The 20,436-nt window shown below is 48.9% G+C and overlaps 1 protein-coding gene across 9 annotated transcripts in view; it reads right to left on the bottom strand.

Annotated features, from left to right (window-relative positions):
• The window catches only part of LDB3 (LIM domain binding 3), a 208,251-nt gene that overhangs the window by 72,873 nt on the left and 114,942 nt on the right, over positions 1–20,436 (bottom strand). For 5 of the 9 annotated variants that reach the window (XM_060241070.1, XM_060241073.1, XM_060241069.1 and 2 more), the window contains exon 4: positions 3,316–3,338. In XM_060241070.1, coding sequence (XP_060097053.1) covers positions 3,316–3,338 — 23 coding nt within the window. Of the gene's footprint in view, positions 1–3,315; positions 3,339–17,673; positions 18,081–20,436 lie in introns of all 9 variants that reach the window. The other 4 variants (XM_060241066.1, XM_060241067.1, XM_060241068.1 and 1 more) reach the window with 1 other exon arrangement.

Genomic DNA, 20,436 nt, shown 5'->3' on the forward strand with positions numbered 1-20,436 from the left:
ATTGCAATATCTTTGGTGATGCAACAAGGGTAAGCAACCCAACTCCTGTTTCGTGACCACACCGTTTGATAAACTTCCTTCCATTTTTTTATGTAGAAGGAAAACTCTTCAGTTGTTGTATCCTCTTTTCTCTGTGCAGCCCTAGTGATGGAGTGCTCAGCGAATGCCATTATTTAAGTGTCAAAGAAGAGCAAGACTCCTCATTGTCCCGGGTGTTCATATTTTTATGGAACTGTATACACTCCCTCTTCCACATGAAGGGACTATGACTGATTTCACACGAGGCTTGTTCCAGGTGGAGAGCCCTTTTGCTCCCGGAACTTCTTTCTGGTTTTGCACAAGTTGCCCTGGAGCTGAAAGTTGGCGCAGCACTCTTCCGCAGCAAGCAGGATCCTCTTCCAAGCGGTTTCTGCTTGCCACAGGAGAACAGTGCGCCAACTCGCAGCTCTGGGGCAACTTATGTGAAAACGGAGCAAAGCACCGGGCTCAAAAGGGCTCTCCGCTCAGAAAAAAGCCCTAGTGCGAAATCAGGCAAGATTTATATTTTACAAATGGTGTGAACAGCAAAAAAGGTGTCCCTCTGCAGCAAGGATATCTGCAGCATGAAATCTGGGTGGTATCCCAATAATGGTATCAGATGGGGGGCTGTGGAGGACATTACACAATGAATAAAAGGTGGTCTGCACGGCAGTGTAGAGAAGCCAGATGAAAAACAACTACCAATTAAGCCCTTTGTTGGTTCAACTCTCACACGCTACATTAACGTAATGAGGAGCAAGTTTCTGCCGAACCTTTAAGCCAAGATGAAATTCTTCGAGTTAATGTTCTGTGAACGAAATCGTTTGGACCTTTTAAAATACCCTTCAGTACTATTTGTACAGGAGACACAAACGAAGTGTTAGCATTTTGCTCACACCTCTAGCCCAGCTGAAACACAACATTAGTAGCATGCTGCTTATTAAAGAGAACGCTGACCAATCCATGCTTACCTACAGAAACTCTTCTCACAAACATCATCAAAGGCACTTTTAAGTAGGTACAGAATACACAACTCTGGTGGAATGGGCTGCTCTGAAGGTGTAAGGATCTCTAAAACAGGGATCACCAATGTGGTGGCTGTGGATGCCACGGCACACGACAGCTTTCCCAGTGCCTACCAAGTGTTTTTACAAAGTGGGTGACGACAGGTGGGGCTTTTATCCAGCAGTAGTTCTGATTGGTCACTGCAGGTCTGATGGCTGTGCGTATTTTTTAAGTTACTTCTGCAACAGTTGCCACCACAGCACAAGGATCTTTGCTGCATTACTATAAGTGTATTTTAAAACAAGATATTCATTTAAAAAGGCATCATGTTAAACAGAGCTTCTGCCTGAAACACTGAGGAGTTACTGCATTCTTTTGACATTTTGTGTCAGCTCTGCTCCTGAGACAGCCATTTTGTACTTGGCTCCACCTTCTGAGGTGGCCATTTTTGTGGCTTTGCCCATCACTGTGTGCCAGAATTCCAAAGGTGCCTGCAGGCTTGAAAAGGTCAAAGACCCTGCTCTAAAAGATGTTCCTCTCCCGAATATGGAAAGAGGAATCAAGGAATCTGCTCTTATAAACTCTTATAATATAGAAACAGGAATCAAATAACCTGTTCTTATAAACTGTTATGGCTTTGGGTATCCTGAATTTTTGCTTGTTTACTTTAAAGCAGGGCTCTTTTTTTAGCAGGAGCTCCTCTGTATATTAGGCCACACCCCCTGATGTAGAAAATCCTCCAAGATCTTAGAGAGCTCTTACTACAGGGCCTACTGTAAGCTCTAGGAGGATTGGCTACATCAGGGGGTGTGGTCTAATATGCAGAGGAGCTCCTGCTAGAAAAAGAGCCCTGCTTTAAAGAACGTTTAGTGGCACTCACTCCCAAGTAAACATGAAAATGATTCTGATCTTAGTTCGCCTGGTCTCAGTGACAACCATTTCGATATGAATGGCATTTCATATTGTAGGGCAAATATCTGTTATGCAGAAATTTAGAAACAGCAGCAGTACTGGGAAAGGGGTAGATAGATTTCAAAAGAAATGGGGAATATGGACTTTGGAAAACTTTGAACTAGGGAAACACCCAACAGGTGTAGTTTTTCATGTCACGGCAACCACAAGACAGGAGAATCAGCACCTGTGCAGCTTTTGACTCCCTGAGAATTGGGGAAAGGACGGGAGCCTCTATCCTCTGCGGAATACGGGTTTATGAAGAAACAGAGCATTTTAGCACCCCTAATTTATTGTGGTTTTAAAACTTTAAGTAACTGTTTTAACTGTATTTATTAACTGCATTTTATCATATGAATTGTATTATAATCATGGTACACACCATGTCTTGTTAGCCGCCCTGAGCCTGCCTCGGTGGGGAGGGTGGGATATAAATAAAACTTATTATTATTATTATTTATTATTATTATTTTAAAAGGTAAATGGTATGGTTTAAACAATACAGTGCATGCAGAGATACTGCAAAAGAACAACAACCTACAATGACATAAGCAACATGCACCACAACCTAAAAAACGCTGGAAGCAACACTTTTAAGGCAGTTTAAATTTGAGCCTCTTAAGAAGGTATCTTATGCATGGAAGCTTCAGTTTACCTTTAGTGACTATTAACGTAGCCACTGCAATTGTCATAAGTCACCCCTGCCATTCTCTTAGCAAGGAAACAGCTACCATTCTAGAAGTGCCATCCCAAGGAGAATAACACCCTCCTTCTAATAAAATTTAGAAGGGCAATTAGGACAACACTGACAGTTACCTACAACAGTGTTAGAGACTGGTCACTACTACAGGTGCCTGGAGGCCCTCTTTTGTGCAGACACAAAAGGACTTTTCTAGATTTTTTTTTTTTAAATACATTTGCAAGGACTTCAAAATAAAATGCCTGGAAGGAATGAAAAGTTTAGGGATATTCTTAGAAAGACGGGGACGATCAGGGCTCTTTTTTGTAGCAGGAGCTCCTTTGCATATAAGGCCACACACCCTAACGTAGTCAATCCTCCTGGAGCTTACAGCAGGCCCTGTAAGAAGAGTCTTGGAAGCTCTTGGAGGATTGGCTACATCAGGGAGGTGTGGCCTAAAATGCAAAGGAGCGCCAGCTACAAAAAGAGCCCTGGGGAAGATACAGAAATGGCATTTCACGACTGCCGTTATCAATCGACCCTTTTAAAATGCATACCACTCACAAGCGTACATAGCAATAACAACAACAAGGCTCATGCGACCCCCCAAGAGGGGGCAAACTGGCCAAGCATTTCACACCGACACACTGTTCAATACTAACTTGGCAACAGTGTTGGCTATGACCTAGGGGGAAAGAAAGAGAGACAATCAGACGCACAGATTTGATGAGTTTTGAAGAGGACAGGGCTAGCCAGTTTTACCATAGGGGCACACAGACTCTTCAACAAACAGGAACAGGAATAACAAATGGGAATAGGAATAACCTTGTTATGCCCACCCACCTCCACGTGATTAAGAGAGGGGGGAAATGCAAGGATTACAGTTTATCCACTGGGACTTATGGAGGCATAGAGGCATTTTGGCTGAATTTGGATAGCACTAAGCATTCCTGGACATCTTGCTATCAGCGACCAAGGAAGCAAAGGCCAGATACAAACTGCACATTCATCTGAAAATAGGTGATGCATCAAAGAGATAATATCATCCCCCCCCATCCCCCAAGACTGAGACTCGTTCTTTCTCAGTTATCAAACTCCGGGTGGGACTTGGAGTTCCCCCAGAATTACAACTGATCTCCAGACTACAGAGATTTATCCCCTGGGGGGAATAATGGTAGCTTTGGAGGGTGGACTCTGTAACCTCATATCCCCACTGAGCTTCCTCCCCTCCCCAAACTCCACCCATTTCTCAGGCCTTGCTCCCAAATCTCCAGGAGTTTCCCAAGCTGGAGTTGGACACTGTCATTCTTTCTCCAATGCCCCTCCCTCCTCTCCTTTCCTACAGCTAGTGGCTGGATTGGAGCCAGATGTCATGACTAAGAATCACAGAAGTTGGAAGGGACCTCCAGGGTCATCTAGTCCAACCCCCTGCACAATGCAGGAAACACACGAACACATCCCCCTAAATTCACAGGATCTTCATTGCTGTCAGATGGCCATCTAGCCTCTGTTTAAAAACCTCCAAGGAAGGAGAGCACACCACCTCCTGAGGAAGCCTGTTCCACTGAGGAGGATGTGACGGCTACCAGCATAGACAACTTCAAGATAGGACTGGGTAAGCATATGGAGCAGAGGTCCATCAGAGGCTATTAGCCACAGATTATCATTGGAACTCTCTGTCTGGGGCAAGTGATACTCTGTATTCTAGGTACTTGTGGGGGGGGCACAGTGGGAGGGTTTCTAGTGTCCTGGCCCCACTGGTGGACCTCCTGATGGCACTAAGTTTATTTTGGCCACTGTGTGACACAGAGTGTTGGACTGGATGGGCCACTGGCTTGATCCAAAATGGCTTTTCATTTCAACCCGTTGGTTCTGGTCCTGCCTTCTGGGAACACAGAAAACAATTCCACACCATCCTCTATATGACAGCCCTTCAAGTACTTGAAGATGGTGATCACATCACCTCTCAGTCACCTTCCTCTCCAGGCTAAACATGCCCAGGTCCTTCAACCTTTCTTCGTAGGATCTTGTATGTTCAAGAATTTGCACAGCAAATATTGACAAGCTAAATCTGTATGTCTTCAACCCCGTTCGCAGGGTGGTCACACTAGTATCACACCAGAGAGCAGGGGACCAAGAAAAGGAGCAGTCTCAAAAATTTAGAGGCATGATTAGGATGGCACTGGACAGGCAGATCATGACAGGGCGGGTAGGAAAGGGATGAGCCAGTGCTCTGCTCTCGTGGCCCTTTCTTAAATGCCCAGGGCAAAGCCAATGGTCACTTTGGGGTCAGGAAGGAATTTTCCTCCAGGCCCAATTGGATGAGGGATCCTGGAGGTTTTTTGCCTTCCTCTGGACATAGAACAGGAGTCACTTGGGCGGATAGTTGGTGAATTTCCTCCATTAAGCAGGGAGGTTGGACTAGATGACCCAGCTTTATGGCTGGTTACAAACCACTAGCTCAGGGCAACATCAAGCTGACCCAGAAGTGAGCTGGCTGGAAAAGGAGCACCTGGGAGTGTGCAGTCGGTATGTGGCACCCTGGAGGAGTGTCCGGAGTGCTCATGCACCCATCTGCTGCTTTCCGGACACTCCACCAGTGCTTCCCAGCCATCCAGATGACTGAGGAGCTGCCTCAAAGCCACCACAGATATTAGGTACCAGGACAGGGTGAGTACGGGATAGTGCCTGCCGTCCCCAGGGTGGCTTAAACCGCCCGTCTGTAACCAGCAAAAGTTTCTATGGATTCTATGGTTTAAAGTAAATGTGTATCAATCCAGTACATAACTGAAAGGTGGGGTGGGGGGGGGAACCGAAAGTACAGGTTTTTGGAAACGGATACAGAATAAAGAAGCAGGTAAAGGGAGCTGCAAAGGAAAAGATGCAGAATAGAGAAAGGTTAGAGGACTCTGTTGCTTCTTCACTGCAAACTGCTCTCCTCCAAAGATATGAAACAAAAAGGAGATTGTAGGACAATAAGAGGAAAGAGGATGGGTCTATCAATAAATATGGGTCTACCAATGAGTACTTCTTCATCCAAAGAGCAGTTGCAGAATCAGAAGGGAGGCAATGCAAAGCCAGCTGGCCAGTGTGCAAGCCAGGCATTTGCCTAGGGCACCAGGAGGGAGGGAGCACCAAATTTGGCACCCCCCAACCCAGCACCCTAGGCAAATGCCTAATTTGCCTAGTGGTAGGGCCGGCCAAGAGCATGATACATGGCTGGAAATATGTGCTCATCCCATGGGGTTCAGTGCGGGAAGCAGTCCTAACATTATCATTTTCAGATTCCCCACCCAACCCCCGCAATACCTCTAGGCAAAAGGGAGAAACAAAACTCTAATGTATTAAAACAGGTTTTCTTATGACGGCATATTTATTAGGAGGAAAAATTCAAGTTTTCCCCATGCCCAGTTTTATCCCCTCTTCCCCCAAGTCTCTCTTGCCCAGAATATTCTCCCACCAGTTTTGTAAACCCGGCTTTAATCCAAATATATCTGCCTGATACCAAAACACACAGAGATATATTGGGAACAAGTTGTAGCCAGTAAGCAGATCAGTGATTCTATATCCATTTTAGGTATGTGCAGGACAGCTGAGCATGTGCTTACAGAGAAACACAGTGTAATAGTATCATTTTCTGAAGTGGATGCTGTTGGCTGTTCTAATCCTCTAAGCTATGCCTATGCACGTAAAACAACATTTTAAAGTACAACATAAGCCCTTTAGGAATAGGTGCCCCACCCCCCCACCCCGAACAAGAGGGGGGATCGACAACTTCCACGGTATCTGATTGGGCTTCCAAAAGATATCAAAGACCGAACATAAACTCTGCACATACCAGGGGGTTTTGAAAAGTGGTCAGCTAAAAAAGCATGTCTGTGGACAAAACTAGACAGGGTATCAGGAGATCCATACATGGATCTGCATGTTTTAAAAAAAGAGGGTAATGAGCAGCCATGGGGAAGCTGGAAGGCTTTAAACCCTTTTCCCCTCACACCAATCCTAACTGGTCTTATAGTCCTACAATCTGCATTATGGGGAAAACATACTGGTCCCACTCAGGTACTCATATGTTTGCCTCATTGGGGCAAAGGAAAATGAGAGGGGAGGAAAGAATAAACCCCCTTCCCTCACTCTTGCACCAAAATCCTTTCAAGAACACATGCACCCCACAACTGTAGCTATTTTCTCCATTCTTGGATCTTCCAATGTTATCTTGAGTTTGGATCACAGATGCAACTCAAGGTATGGCCACTTCCAAGGGCCACATGAAAAATCTACATTCTGTTTCTGAGTGTCCCTCTCCTTACACCACAGCCCAATCCAAATTAAAGGCCCAACAACTGCTATTTTACAGGTTTGAAAAAATTGCCAGAGATTCACTCATGGAGCAATATCACATTAAGCTTGGTCTTTAAAATATCCAATTTAAATCATGTCCTGGCTTCTTCACCTATAATTATGTAAACTGGACAGGGCGTGACCAGAACCTGAGAAAGATGCTATATCTTTATAAGTGCTGCACTGAAAGCAGAAGTCCCTCTTAAGCATCAATGACAGAAGAAGGCACTACTTCTTAAAGGTACTGGAACCTGAAACTCTATTACCAACCTCCCCTCCTGCTTTCATTTTACCTAGTCCAACTTAACAGGCCCAAACTACACATTCTTTTTTAGAGTTGTCACCCAGAAGTGACAGCATCGCTCTGGACACACCGTGCCAGGGATGCTCTAGGATTCGTAGTAAAACTCTATGGTACCATAGAGTTTTACTGCAAATCCTAGAACATCCCCAACGTATCACACGATGATTGGGCCCTTTGGGGGTGGGGATCCTCCTGGAGGTCTGCTCCATGCTGGTGGGTTGGGGGGGCCCCAGTGGAAGCTTGGCAACCCTACTGTTAAAGCAGGGGTAGAGAACCTTTTTTTCTGCCAAGGACCATTTGAATATTTATATCATTTGCAGGCCATACAAAGTTATCAACTTAAAAAACAGTGCTCCACCAAGGGAGAATGATTCAGGCCAGCAAAATTAATGCAAATAATTGTTTTTCTATTTGAAGGAATGTGGGGAGAGCCTAATTTGGCGCGCACACACACACACACACACAGCCCGCCGCCCTAGGCAAATGCCTAGGCCCAGGCTTTTCTTGTGTAGAAAAAGCCCAGCGGGAACTCATTAGCATATTAGACCACATCCCCTAATATTACCATATTAGACTTTTTCAAGGCCCCACAGCGATCCTGGCCAGCCAGCCAGGCCTAGGGAGGCTGCCGCATAGCATGGCTGGGGCCCTGCGATCCCTGCCAGCCAGGGAGGCTGCTGCACAGCGCATCTAGGCCCTACAATCCTCGCTGGCCAGCCGGCCCCAGGGAGGCCACCATGTGGCTCAGCTCGGCCCAGCAATCCCCGAGGGCCGGACCGAGTGATCTCAAGGGCCAGACATTCCCCACCCCTGTGTTAAAGGACCTACAAGTGCTTCACTTGGTGGAAGAGAGGGATACCTGTTCTGTGTCCATTATGTGCTTTAAGAGGGCCTATTAATTATTTCACTGTAGTGCCAAATACTGATAACAAAACACAAGTCAGTTCCATAAGATAGAAACACTTGCAGATACTCCAGCACAGGCCAAGAGCTTGAATCTCTACAGGATTTACATTGCCACTTTCACATCCCTTTCATCTAATTTGAGCAATTTTACAAATGGAAATGACCACGATACACTACAGTTTCATTTGCTTCCAAAATACACCAAATGACCTGGTCCATCTGAAAATTGAGCAGAATTGAACAACTACGAAAACAGCTCCCCTTCCTAACGTCAGGCTTCATTAGAAGCCAAGGTCCATTAATGCCTGCAGTTTGACAACATGCAGAGAGCTCCTTTGGAGGAAATTCTCCACCCGACTTGGGTCCTTTGCCAAGCGGCATCAAGTGTGCGCGCTCCGAAGAGCTGCACTTCGTATCCGTATGCACAGACGTCATTCCAGAGTCAGCACATACGTGTGATAATATGGTCTCACACTCCTCTTCTATTTCTTTCTCTATAACAGTGCCATCCTAAACAGAGCTATGCCTTTCTGAGCCCCCTAATGTCAATGGACTCAGAAGGTGCAACTCTGCTTAGGACAGTACTGTAAGTATAGCAATTTACTCTGTTTGCATCAATACACCTTTCACAGAAGTCAATGGGAAAACAGTATAGCACGGGGTAGCTCCAGCTCCAGGACCTATTTGGTTTTTGTTTTTTTTTTGCAAAAAGCAATTCATCTACCTCGATTTGTAGCAAGAGAGTGTTAAAACAGAGGGGGCAAGGGAATGACAAGAGATAGCAAAAACATGGATGATGTTAGATTCTTTTTTTTTCCTCGCTGAAATTTTTATTGAATTAAATTCTACAGCAAACATTAACACTAATTATTAGCCACCTTTCCCCATCAATCTACTATAACATTCATCCGTATTGTACAATAGAAAACGTTCTTCGATTTATCCACATACGATTGATACACCCATACTAACCAAGACTCATTTTCTCTTCGGAATCTTATTATCGTGTATCACCCGTTAATCAGCACTCAGTTCCCCCTATTTCATTTTATCCTAATTGCCTTAATAACAATAATATCAACCTAATTACCTTCATATCATTCTAGATCAAACTTTCTTCCACTAACTATCTGTTATCACATTCCCCCCCCCCCCGCCTTCGTCTCTTTGCCTTCCAAGAAGTCAGCTCCACCTAGATGAAAAAAAAAAAAAGAAAGAAAACCAAATGGCTGCCTCTCATTCTGAAGCCAAGAGAAGTCGGCAGGGTGGGAAAAATGACCCTCCCTCCTGTTGGAGAGGCTATTGTGTGTTAGATTCTTCACATCTGAAAGCAGCATCAGTTTACTGCAAAGTTGTTTTTTTTTGCTTAAATTAGACTCCCAAAAATGAAGCGGATTTTGATACAACATCAGTTCCAACTGTGGAGTTCCGCAAAGGTCACCGCAGTTCTACGGCTAATTGTCATTTAAGTATGAAGAGCGCCATTAGATGGACATTCAGGATTATTTTAGCTATTTACAGCAATTGAAGTAATAGCTTAACTAACATTGCCTCCAGATGGAAACAGTTGATTGCTCTTCATTTTACCGCTTCTGAAATGGGCAGCAGGTGCATCCCGAATAATTTCTACGGGGGGTTCGCTTCTAAACTCCTCATCTGCTTTGTGCTTGCTCAAAGGGTCAGACAACACTCAACGCCGAGGATTCATGATGACACTCCTGGACATGCACAACAGCCTTTTCACAATAAATACCATGCAAGCCACAGTGTGTGTGTGTTTGTGTGTGTATATATATATATTTGGCCACTGTGTGACACAGAGTGTTGGACTGGATGGGCCATTGGCCTGATCCAACATGGCTTCTCTTATGTTCTTATGTGACACAGAGTGCTGGACTGGATGGGCCACTGGCATGATCCAACATGGCTTCTCTTATGTTCTTATGTGACACAGAGTGTTGGACTGGATGGGCCACTGGCCTGATCCAACATGGCTTCTCTTATGTTCTTATGTGACACAGAGTGCTGGACTGGATGGGCCACTGGCCTGATCCAACATGGCTTCTCTTATGTTCTTATATGACACAGAGTGTTGGACTGGATGTGTCATGGGTGCTGGGGACCCTTCAGAGGAAGTTGAGTCTGATGAGGAAACTGTGCCCCTGCCACCTGCACCAGTGCCCCTGCCTCCTGCTGGAGAAGATCCCAGCCCCCCTGCCTCGCCCTCTCGGGTGGCTCGTGTGCGTGACCGCCTCCGGCAGGACCTCAGGGATCGGAGGAGGGCGGCACGCTCACAAGCAAGACGCTCCCTGAGCCCTGAGTTCTGAGAGGATTCTGGCCCTTCTAAGAGCAAGGATACTTGAGTGGTAACAGGATCCTGGCTGCCTCCCTGAGCCAGCAATTAGCCCAAACGGGCAACAGCCAGCAGAGGGCTATATAGCTGTGGGCTTTGGGAGGAAGCTTTGTGGAAGCAACTAGTCATCTCCCTGACATTCTAGCATCCACTCCGGCTTGACTTTGGTTCCTGACTCCCTGACTTTGGCTTTGGACTTCTGGACTCCCTGACCTCGGCTTCTGGACCTCAGACCTGCGATACTTCTACAGTGATTCGGATTTGGCGCCTCGGACCCTCCTGCTTACTGGCTACAGACCTCGGACTGCCTCTGGACTTTGCCTGACCCGGCCCCAGCCGTGACAGATTGCTTCCACCGACAAACACCCACTCCACAGGATGGATGCTGAAGCAAGTGAAACCACAGAACTACTGGCTGCGCTCCAAGCCCAGGTACAGCAGCTAACACAGGCAGTAGTGCACTTGCAGCAACAACCTGCGGCCAGTGCTCCAGCCAAGTGCCCAGTTCCCCCACCTGACAGATTTGGGGGTGCCGTGGAAGAATTTCCTGCCTTCCTAGCACAGTGTCGGCTGTACTTTGAACTGAGAGCACGGGACTTCCTCAATGACAAAACCAAGGTGTGTTTCGTCATCAGTCTGTTAAAGGGGCAGGCGGCCAAATGGGCCACACCCTTACTGGTCGCGTCCTCTCCCCTACTGACTGATTACCAGGGGTTTGAGGCCCACCTGTCTGCTGCTTTCTCAAACCCAGTCCAAGCAGCCACAGCTAACCGGAAGATCAGGGCACTGAAACAAGGCAACTCCTCGGTGGCTCAATATGCCACTGAATTCAAGCTCCTGACCCAGGACTTGGCGTGGAATGAGGCTGCCCAGATGGACCAGTTTACTGAGGGGTTGGCAGAGGAGGTCCTGGATGAACTGGCCAGGGTGGAGCAGCCACCCACGCTCCAAGAACTTATCACCCTCTGCCTCCGCATCGATGGCCGCCTGGAAAGTCGCCGCCAAGCCAAGACCAGAGGGCGCCAGCTCCCTGCGCCGTGCTACCTGGCTCCTCGCCCGTCCCCAGCTAGTACCAGCACCAAGGACGAGCCTATGCAGCTTGGAGCTGCTCGACCCCGCCTGACCCCAGAGGAAAAGACCAGACGCCGCACGCAGAATCTGTGCCTCTACTGCGGCACGGCAGGCCACTATGCCTCTGGCTGCCCTGCTAAGCATCGGATACCTGGACCTTCGCTGCCACCGCCGCCAAAAGGGCAGCCCCAGGCGTAAGTGGACCCCCCAGCCTGGGGCAACTAGCTGGGTCCTCCGAACAGCGGGCTGATACCCCAGGGCCATTCCTGCTACCAGTCAAACTCCGTCTGCCTGACGAACGCTGGCTGTTCGTGTATGCCATGCTGGACTCGGGAGCGGCCCACTGTTTTATAGATGCCGCCTTTGTGAAGCAGCACCAGATCCCTGTGCAGACAAAAGGGATTCCGTCGCTGGTGGAGGCTATTGACGGGCGCCTCCTCCGTTCTGGCCCCGTCACCCAGGAGACCTGTCCCATCACCTTCCACGTCCAGCAGCACCAAGAACAGCTGCGGTTTGATGTCGCCCGCATGCCTCGCTTCCCGCTGATTCTAGGCCTTTCCTGGCTGAAGCTGCACAACCCCATCATGGACTGGGCCCAGCAGGAACTAAGCTTCCGAGACCCATGCCCCCATCTGACTCCTCCCACCACTCTAGCAGCTGGCATCCCGAGTGGTGGTCCTCAGCTCCCTCAGAAGTATGTGGACTTTGCTGATGTCTTTGAAGAGACAGGAGCTGATCAGCTTCCCCCTCACCGGCCCTACGACTGTGCCATTGATTTGGTACCTGGGGCACCACTCCCGGTGGGGCGTCTGTACCCAATGTCGGAGCCGGAGTTGGCAGCTCTGTGAGACTTCCTGGACAAGAACCTGAAACGCGGATTCATCCGACCCTCAACCTCTCCCCTATCTGCTCCAGTGCTCTTCGTGAAGAAGAAAAGTGGGGAGCTCCGGCTGTGCAATGACTACCGGGCCCTGAACAAGATCACCATCCGCGACCGGTACCCTCTACCACTGATCCCTGAACTCTTGGATTGCCTAAAGGGGGCCCAAATCTACACCAAGCTGGACCTCCGTGGAGCGTACAATTTGGTGCGCATACGGCCCGGAGACGAATGGAAGACCGCGTTTGGGACCCGATACGGGCAGTACGAGCACCTGGTAATGCCCTTCGGACTGACCAATGCCCCCGCTGTCTTCCAGAGGTTCATGAATGACATATTCCGGGACCTGCTCGACCGCTTCGCGATCATATACCTGGATGACATCCTAATTTACTCCCGCAATCCTGCCCAGCACGCCGAGCACGTCCGCCAGGTCCTGCAGCGCCTACGAGCCCATGGTCTCTACGCCAAGCTGGAGAAGTGCGACTTCGACCTGCGCTCTGTCGAGTTCCTTGGGCACATCGTGTCACCGCAGGGGATCCTCATGGACCCAAAAAAAGTAGAAGCGGTCCTGACCTGGCAGGCTCCTCAGAATCGCAAAGACCCGCAGCGATTCCTCGGTTTTGCCAACTACTATCGGCAATTCATCCCGGCCTACGCATCCCTGACCACACCCCTGACTCAACTACTCCGCCCCAAAGAACCCTTCCACTGGTCCCCAGAGGCCGATAACGCCTTCTCCACCCTGAAGACTCGCTTTGCCACCGGGCCACTCCTGAGATACCCCGACCCCCAGCTTCCCTTTACGGTGGAAGCTGATGCCTCCAACGTGGCCCTGGGAGCAGTGCTGTCCCAGCGCGAGGAGCCGTCCCAGCCACTACAGCCCTGCGCCTATTACTCGCGCCAGCTCACTGCTGCAGAGAGGAACTATACCATCTGGGAGAGGGAGTTGCTCGCGATCAAGGCGGCGTTTGAGGTTTGGCGACATTACCTCGAAGGGGCTCGCCACCCTGTTCAAGTGCTCACCGATCACCGGAACTTGGAACACCTCCAGACCACCCGCCGTCTCAACCAGCGCCAGATCCGGTGGTCCCTATTCTTCTCTCGCTTCGACTTCCAGATCTCCTACATCCCCCATACCCAGAACCGGAAAGCAGACGCGCTCTCCCGGAAACCGGAATACGCCCCTGCCTCAACTGAGACCGCGCCCGCTGCTCCAATCCTGCCGCCCTCAGTATTTGCAGCCACCTCCACTTCACCAGCACTCGTGGAGGACATTCGGGCTAGCCAGGCCAATGATCCCTGGGTCCAGCAACACCTCCAGGCTCTCCAAGATGACCCAACAGGGGAGTTCACGACTCGAGGCGGCCTCTTGCTACACCGCGAACGCCTCTATGTGCCGCCCGGGCCCTTGCGGGCAGAAGTGCTACGCCTGACCCACGACTCGTTACCCGCCGGGCACTTTGGACAGCATAAGACAACCCACTTGCTGACAAGGGAATTCTGGTGGCCACGAGTTCGCGCTGATGTTGCCCGCTATGTCAGCTCCTGTGACGTCTGCCGACGGGCCAAAGACATCCCAGCCAAACCCTCAGGGTTGCTGCAGCCCTTGCCCACATCTTCAGGACCCTGGGATACCATCTCGATGGACTTCATCACGGAACTTCCACGCTCCAAGGGTCAGACTTGTATCTGGGTGGTCGTCGACCTATTTACCAAGATGGCCCACTTTGTTCCGTGCCCGAAACTCCCCACAGCTCAGGAGACGGCCCAGCTTTACCTGCAACACATCTTTCGTCTGCATGGACTCCCAGCCCATCTGATCTCCGATCGGGGCCCTCAGTTCTCCTCTCGGTTCTGGCAAGCCCTCCATTCCAGCCTGGGTACTCGAGTGCACCTGTCCTCGGCCTACCACCCACAGACAGATGGCCAGACAGAGCGCACCAATGCCACGCTAGAGCAATATCTCCGCTGTTACACCTGTTACCAGCAGGATGACTGGACCACTCTATTGCCCCTAGCGGAGTTTGCATACAACAACGCGGTCCATTCATCCACCCAAATGACCCCGTTTGCTGCAACCTACGGGTACCACCCTCGGTTCTTCCCAGCGATCCTACCACCCACGAATGTCCCCGCCGTCGATGCCTACCTGCAAGAACTCCGTGCCAGCCAAGACTTGCTCCGAGAGCAGCTACAGCAAGCCAAGGAGGCATATAAACGGGCTGCGGACCGAAAGAGGCAAGAAGGCCCTCCAGTGCAGCCGGGGGATCAGGTGTGGCTCTCAACTCGCTACCTGCGCCGGCCTGGTCGGTCTCACAAGCTGGATGCACGGTTCATTGGACCCTACCCCGTCGTTGAACAAATAAACCCCGTCGCCTTCAGGCTCCAGTTGCCACCCCACCTCCGCATTCACCCCGTGTTTCATCGCTCCCTCCTTGTTCCGGCTGCACCCCCTGACCCAGCTCGGACTCCTTCCCCACCGCCGCCACCACCAGTGTTGGTGGATGACGAGGAAGAATATGAGGTGCGCCAGATCCTGGACTCCCGGTACCATCGTGGAGGCCTCCAGTACCTGGTGGACTGGGAGGGATACGGCCCAGAAGACCGGTCTTGGGAGCCCGAGGACAATCTTCATGCCCCGGACTTGGTGCACCAGTTCCACAACGACCACCCCGACCTTCCAGGTCCCTCGACGGAGGGGGGCCCTGGGGGGGGGATAGTGTCATGGGTGCTGGGGACCCTTCAGAGGAAGTTGAGTCTGATGAGGAAACTGTGCCCCTGCCACCTGCACCAGTGCCCCTGCCTCCTGCTGGAGAAGATCCCAGCCCCCCTGCCTCGCCCTCTCGGGTGGCTCGTGTGCGTGACCGCCTCCGGCAGGACCTCAGGGATCGGAGGAGGGCGGCACGCTCACAAGCAAGACGCTCCCTGAGCCCTGAGTTCTGAGAGGATTCTGGCCCTTCTAAGAGCAAGGATACTTGAGTGGTAACAGGATCCTGGCTGCCTCCCTGAGCCAGCAATTAGCCCAAACGGGCAACAGCCAGCAGAGGGCTATATAGCTGTGGGCTTTGGGAGGAAGCTTTGTGGAAGCAACTAGTCATCTCCCTGACATTCTAGCATCCACTCCGGCTTGACTTTGGTTCCTGACTCCCTGACTTTGGCTTTGGACTTCTGGACTCCCTGACCTCGGCTTCTGGACCTCAGACCTGCGATACTTCTACAGTGATTCGGATTTGGCGCCTCGGACCCTCCTGCTTACTGGCTACAGACCTCGGACTGCCTCTGTACTTTGCCTGACCCGGCCCCAGCCGTGACAGGATGGGCCATTGGCCTGATCCAACATGGCTTCTCTTATGTTCTTAAAGTGAGAGGAATCAGTCACAGATTTCCAACATGATGATTGGTCTGATGAAGGATGCTTGCACACGAAAGCTTATACCATGAATCAGACTTTGTTGGTCTCAGGGCTTTTTTTTTGCAGCGGGAACTCCTTTGTATATTAGGCTTGTATGAAAAGCCCTGTAAGCTCTTAGAGGATTGGCTACATCAGGGGGTGTGGCTTAATATGCAAAGGAGTTCTTGCTACGAAAAAAGCCCTGACTGGTCTTAAAGACTCAAACTTTGGTTTGGCCCTAAGGCATCCTTTAGAACCTTCAAGAAATCTTCTGCTTCTCTGTTTGGCTGTGAAGTGTTTGAAATACTAGAGACAAATAGTTGTCTCATCAGCAGTTTGGAGTAACACCAAAAATATAAATTGAACTGTAACAGTCAAGTTGCACCTTTAAGATCAAAAAGTTTTATTCAGAGTGTAAGCTTACATTCAGAATAAAACTCTGTTGGTCTTAAAGGTGAACTTGACTCTACTTTGTTCTACTGCTTCACGGCTGCCCATCTGGATCTACCAAACTGCTACAGTTCAAGGTTGGAAATAAAAATTCAGAATTGGCATTCGTAATGTAGGTATTCTATCTGATGCCCAAATGAAAGGTGGTGGTCAGAAGGGGCCTAGGAGTTTCTTCTCTCTCAGCAATAAAGTAAACAAAATGGCAGGGGGAGGGAATAAACGGTGGTACTGTTCAAGTTTGGGGATGTAGCTGACAATACTCCTGAGGTCTAAGTAGTCCCTTTCAGGATTCCAAAAGGGGATATCTCAAAAGAGATCGAGATTAGGATTCAGTTAGATCTGGAATCCTCTGATTCTGTGCAGTTTTAGAAGCTCTTCTCTGCCAAAGAAAGGGGTTGAAGTTTGATGTCTGCTGTAGGGTTATTGGCGGGACAGAGCCTAACTTTCTCTGCAAAATATATAACCTTTTATGGACATAACTTTATGAATCAGAGCCAAATCATTCTATGTATTTAGGAACCTCAGATCAGATTATAGTAGGAGACAAGGAAGTGACCAAGTGCTAGGGTGAAGCAGCCAAACACACATCTAGAAGTTCCGGCTCGGCTCCAGAAGCATCAATCCCTGAACATGATCAAAGCCGGTTCACTCAAAACAGAATAGGAATAGATGATGTAGAAGTCAGATAATCCTGCTAATTCCATCTTCTTCTCTATTCAAAGATGCTAATAATTCCCTGTGATGGATGCTCATTGTGACCCATAAGGGACATGAGCAGGGGTGGAATTCTAACAAGAGCTCCTTTGCATATTAGGCCACACACCCCTGAGGTAGCCAATCCTCCAAGAGCTTACAAAAAAAGAGCCTTGTAAGCACTTGGAGGATTGGCTACATCACGGGGTGTGTGGCCTGATATGCAAAGGAGCCCCTGCTAGAATTCCACCCATGAGGCCAGCTACCCATCTTGATCTACTGCAATTCAAAGAGTTATTTCAGAAAGGAATGATTTCCGCAGCCAATTTTTTCAGGAAATGATTGAATCATCGTAGACAGCCTCCAGAAACATTATCTCTATTTTCCAGATGTTTGGCACAACCACAACAGAACAGCATGTAGGCTTCTCAACAGCACCTATCTGTCTGCTGTTGACCTAGATGGACTCCTAGTCTGATCCAGCAAGGCAAGTTCTTATGTTTTAGGAATGAGTAACTCAAGGAAAATGTCCATTTCTCTGAAGTCTTCCATGGCTTTTAAAAAAACAATTCCAGTGAATTACCCAGAATGCATTGTTATAAAACAGGTTTAATACACACTTACATACCCTTTGGGAAGTCCACCTTCTGAAGCCCTTCGCTCGAGACTCAATCTATGCATTTCTGCCATTTCCCTGAGAGTATCTGCTGAGTACAGGCCAATGGGGTTGTTATACTGCCCTGCTGGGCTCAGCTGGTGTTTAGGGCTATTGCCATCTGAGATCACCGAGCTGGTTTTTGAACTTAGGTCACTTTTGGCTGGTGAGAGGTCAGAAGTCACAGACTGCGAGGACCTGGAAGTTCTAACAGTCGTGGTCTTTAATAAGGAAGAACTATGTGATAAGCTGGTCTCTTGTTTGCTCCGGCAGCCTAAAAATGCTGCATTGTTGGCTAAAATACTAGCCATAGACCCAGCTGACTTGTTGCTTAGCAGGTTGAAGCTCGTTCGGTTGCCGTTGACTTCCGGGACAGAATCCTGTAGAAGCAAACATGCAGGCAAGAGAAAGAGAAAAAAAAAGAAAAAGAAAGAACAATCACAGAACACATGCAAAAAAAGGGAAAGATCTCCAGCTTTGGCATTCTACACATCTGTAAAGTTGCCAACCTTTGATTTTAGAAAAAAGAACTGTCCTCCCAAGTGCAGCCAAGATATATGAAGCCAGAGCAGAATCTGGATGGTAAGGAACAGAGTTTGGAACGAGGTGGCTTTTCAGTAGGGTTCCCAACCTCCCACTGGGGGCAGGGTTTCCCCTGGTTTGGGGGCCTCCAACCCACCAGCATGGAGTTGGCCAGCAGAGAGATCCCTGCTCCTAAAAAATTCCATCGCTGCTTGACATGCCCAGTGTGATGACATCACCTGGAAGTGATGTCATCACACCAGGCACACTGTGGGTGGGACACTCTAGCATTTGGGTAAACACTCTATAGCAGGGGTGGCCAAACTTGCTTAATGTAAGAGCCACACAGAATAAACGCCAGATGTCTGGGAGCCGCAAGACATGAATGTCAAATGCTTGAGAGCCACAAGTTGGAAGGGAGGGACGGAAGAAAGGAGGGAGGTGGAAATGGAAAGAAAGCGATTTTAACTTTAAATGCATTCTCCAAGCCAACAGCTTTAAAGAGAGAAATTGGCCTTCTCCAAGCCAGCAGACTGGGTGACGGGGGCTTCAAGAGCCACACAATATGTGTGAAAGAGTCACATTCGGCTCCTGAGCCACAGTTTGGCCACCCCTGCTCTATAGCACCATAGAGTTTTTTTACCCAAATACTAGAGCATCCCATGCATGATGTGCTCGTCACAAGGATGTCACTTCCAGGATGTCATTGTGCCATGTGCACGAGACTCTTCCCCCACCAGTGGCCAGGTAAGACCTGGCAATCCTGCTTTTCCGACAGCAGTAGCTGGTTCTCTTACGGAAAACCGCTTACTGGTTGAATCAGGGCAACCCTGACCAGTTGGCAACCCTACATTATGGGACGTTTGCAACAAAACAGGTAAGCTCCTTCCAAAGCTTTGCATTAGTCAAGCAGCAAAAAAAGAAAAAAAAGAAATTAACTTCATCTCTTTGCAAATCAGCAAGTTCAGATCGATGCATATCAAAAAAGATTCTTGTCTAAACAGCGTCCAGGTATTAGTTGCTAACTTGCTATCTGTATGTTCTGATGGTCAGACAATGGCTCGTTCATTCACATGAAACAAACGGTAGAAGTTCTTAATGAAATGGCAGCCAAAGGTATCCCTGTACATATGTTACAGTGAACACACATACAGCCTGCGTGAGTGTGTGTCATTTGTCTGTAACCAATCGTTTAGTTAAATAAAAGGGAAGAAAGCAGGGATCAGTTCCTGTATAAATGTGAGATTTAAACTGTGTGTTCAGCTGTACATGCATTGAATGCAATGTTAAGAATTAGCCAATGCATGTACAAAGAAAAAATCATACACACAGCACAAGCATGCTGGCCCTGACCACAGCTATGTGCAATTGCCTGCTTGTGAGTATGGGTTTGTGCACACTGGACGTATGCGCGCACTGGCTCCTTCCCATTGATTGCACATGCTGGTTTTTCCAACACACTCAATCCCAGGGAAGGTGCCGCTGTGCATAGGCTCTGCGGTCACGAGTTAGCGATCGTGTGTACAGGAGGGAAGCATGCCGACGCCCACTCCCATTCTTCACAAGTCAATTTCAGTACGTGTAATGCTGAATGTATACACTCATTGTACGAGCATTCACTGCTACACGGGTACAGCGCTTGTATCTATCCGCCAGGCATGGTACAGCTATCCAATATGCAAGGGCTAATACTTCTGCAAGCACACACCATCTCCTTCCCTACGATTAGTCTTCAAATTAAGGGCTGCTATCAGCAGAGGTCGAAGTTCATGCTAATAAAGGCCGTGCAACGTGGTTAGCAAAAGAGGCTGCAAAGAAGACTCTACTAATAGACTCGTTAGGGGTGAGGGATACACGTTCATCAATTGCGTTTGAACGTGCTACTGGACCACGCACAGCACAAGGAACATCCAACCCCATGCTGGGAATTCTGTGCTTGTCGGGCCGACTGTTGTTGTTGTTGTTTTCCTTGTCAAAGAGCAGGAAACCGGGCTGCTCTCGGATGTCCTTTCCGTTGCCAATTTCCTGCTAATTTGGTCAAAAGGCAGGATCAAAAGGAAAGATTGGGATGCCTGGCGGGAGTCCACTCAAAACCAGATTCTCCGGGCAAGACTGAAATCTCCACGGGAAGCAGGAAATATATTGATGGCAAAGGTTGAGCAGGCAGCTCTGAAAATCCATGCCCACTACTGTGTTTCAGTCATTATCAAAGAT

This window comes from Heteronotia binoei, chromosome 6, assembly GCF_032191835.1.
Source record: "Heteronotia binoei isolate CCM8104 ecotype False Entrance Well chromosome 6, APGP_CSIRO_Hbin_v1, whole genome shotgun sequence".
Taxonomy (NCBI): Eukaryota; Metazoa; Chordata; class Lepidosauria; order Squamata; family Gekkonidae; genus Heteronotia; species Heteronotia binoei.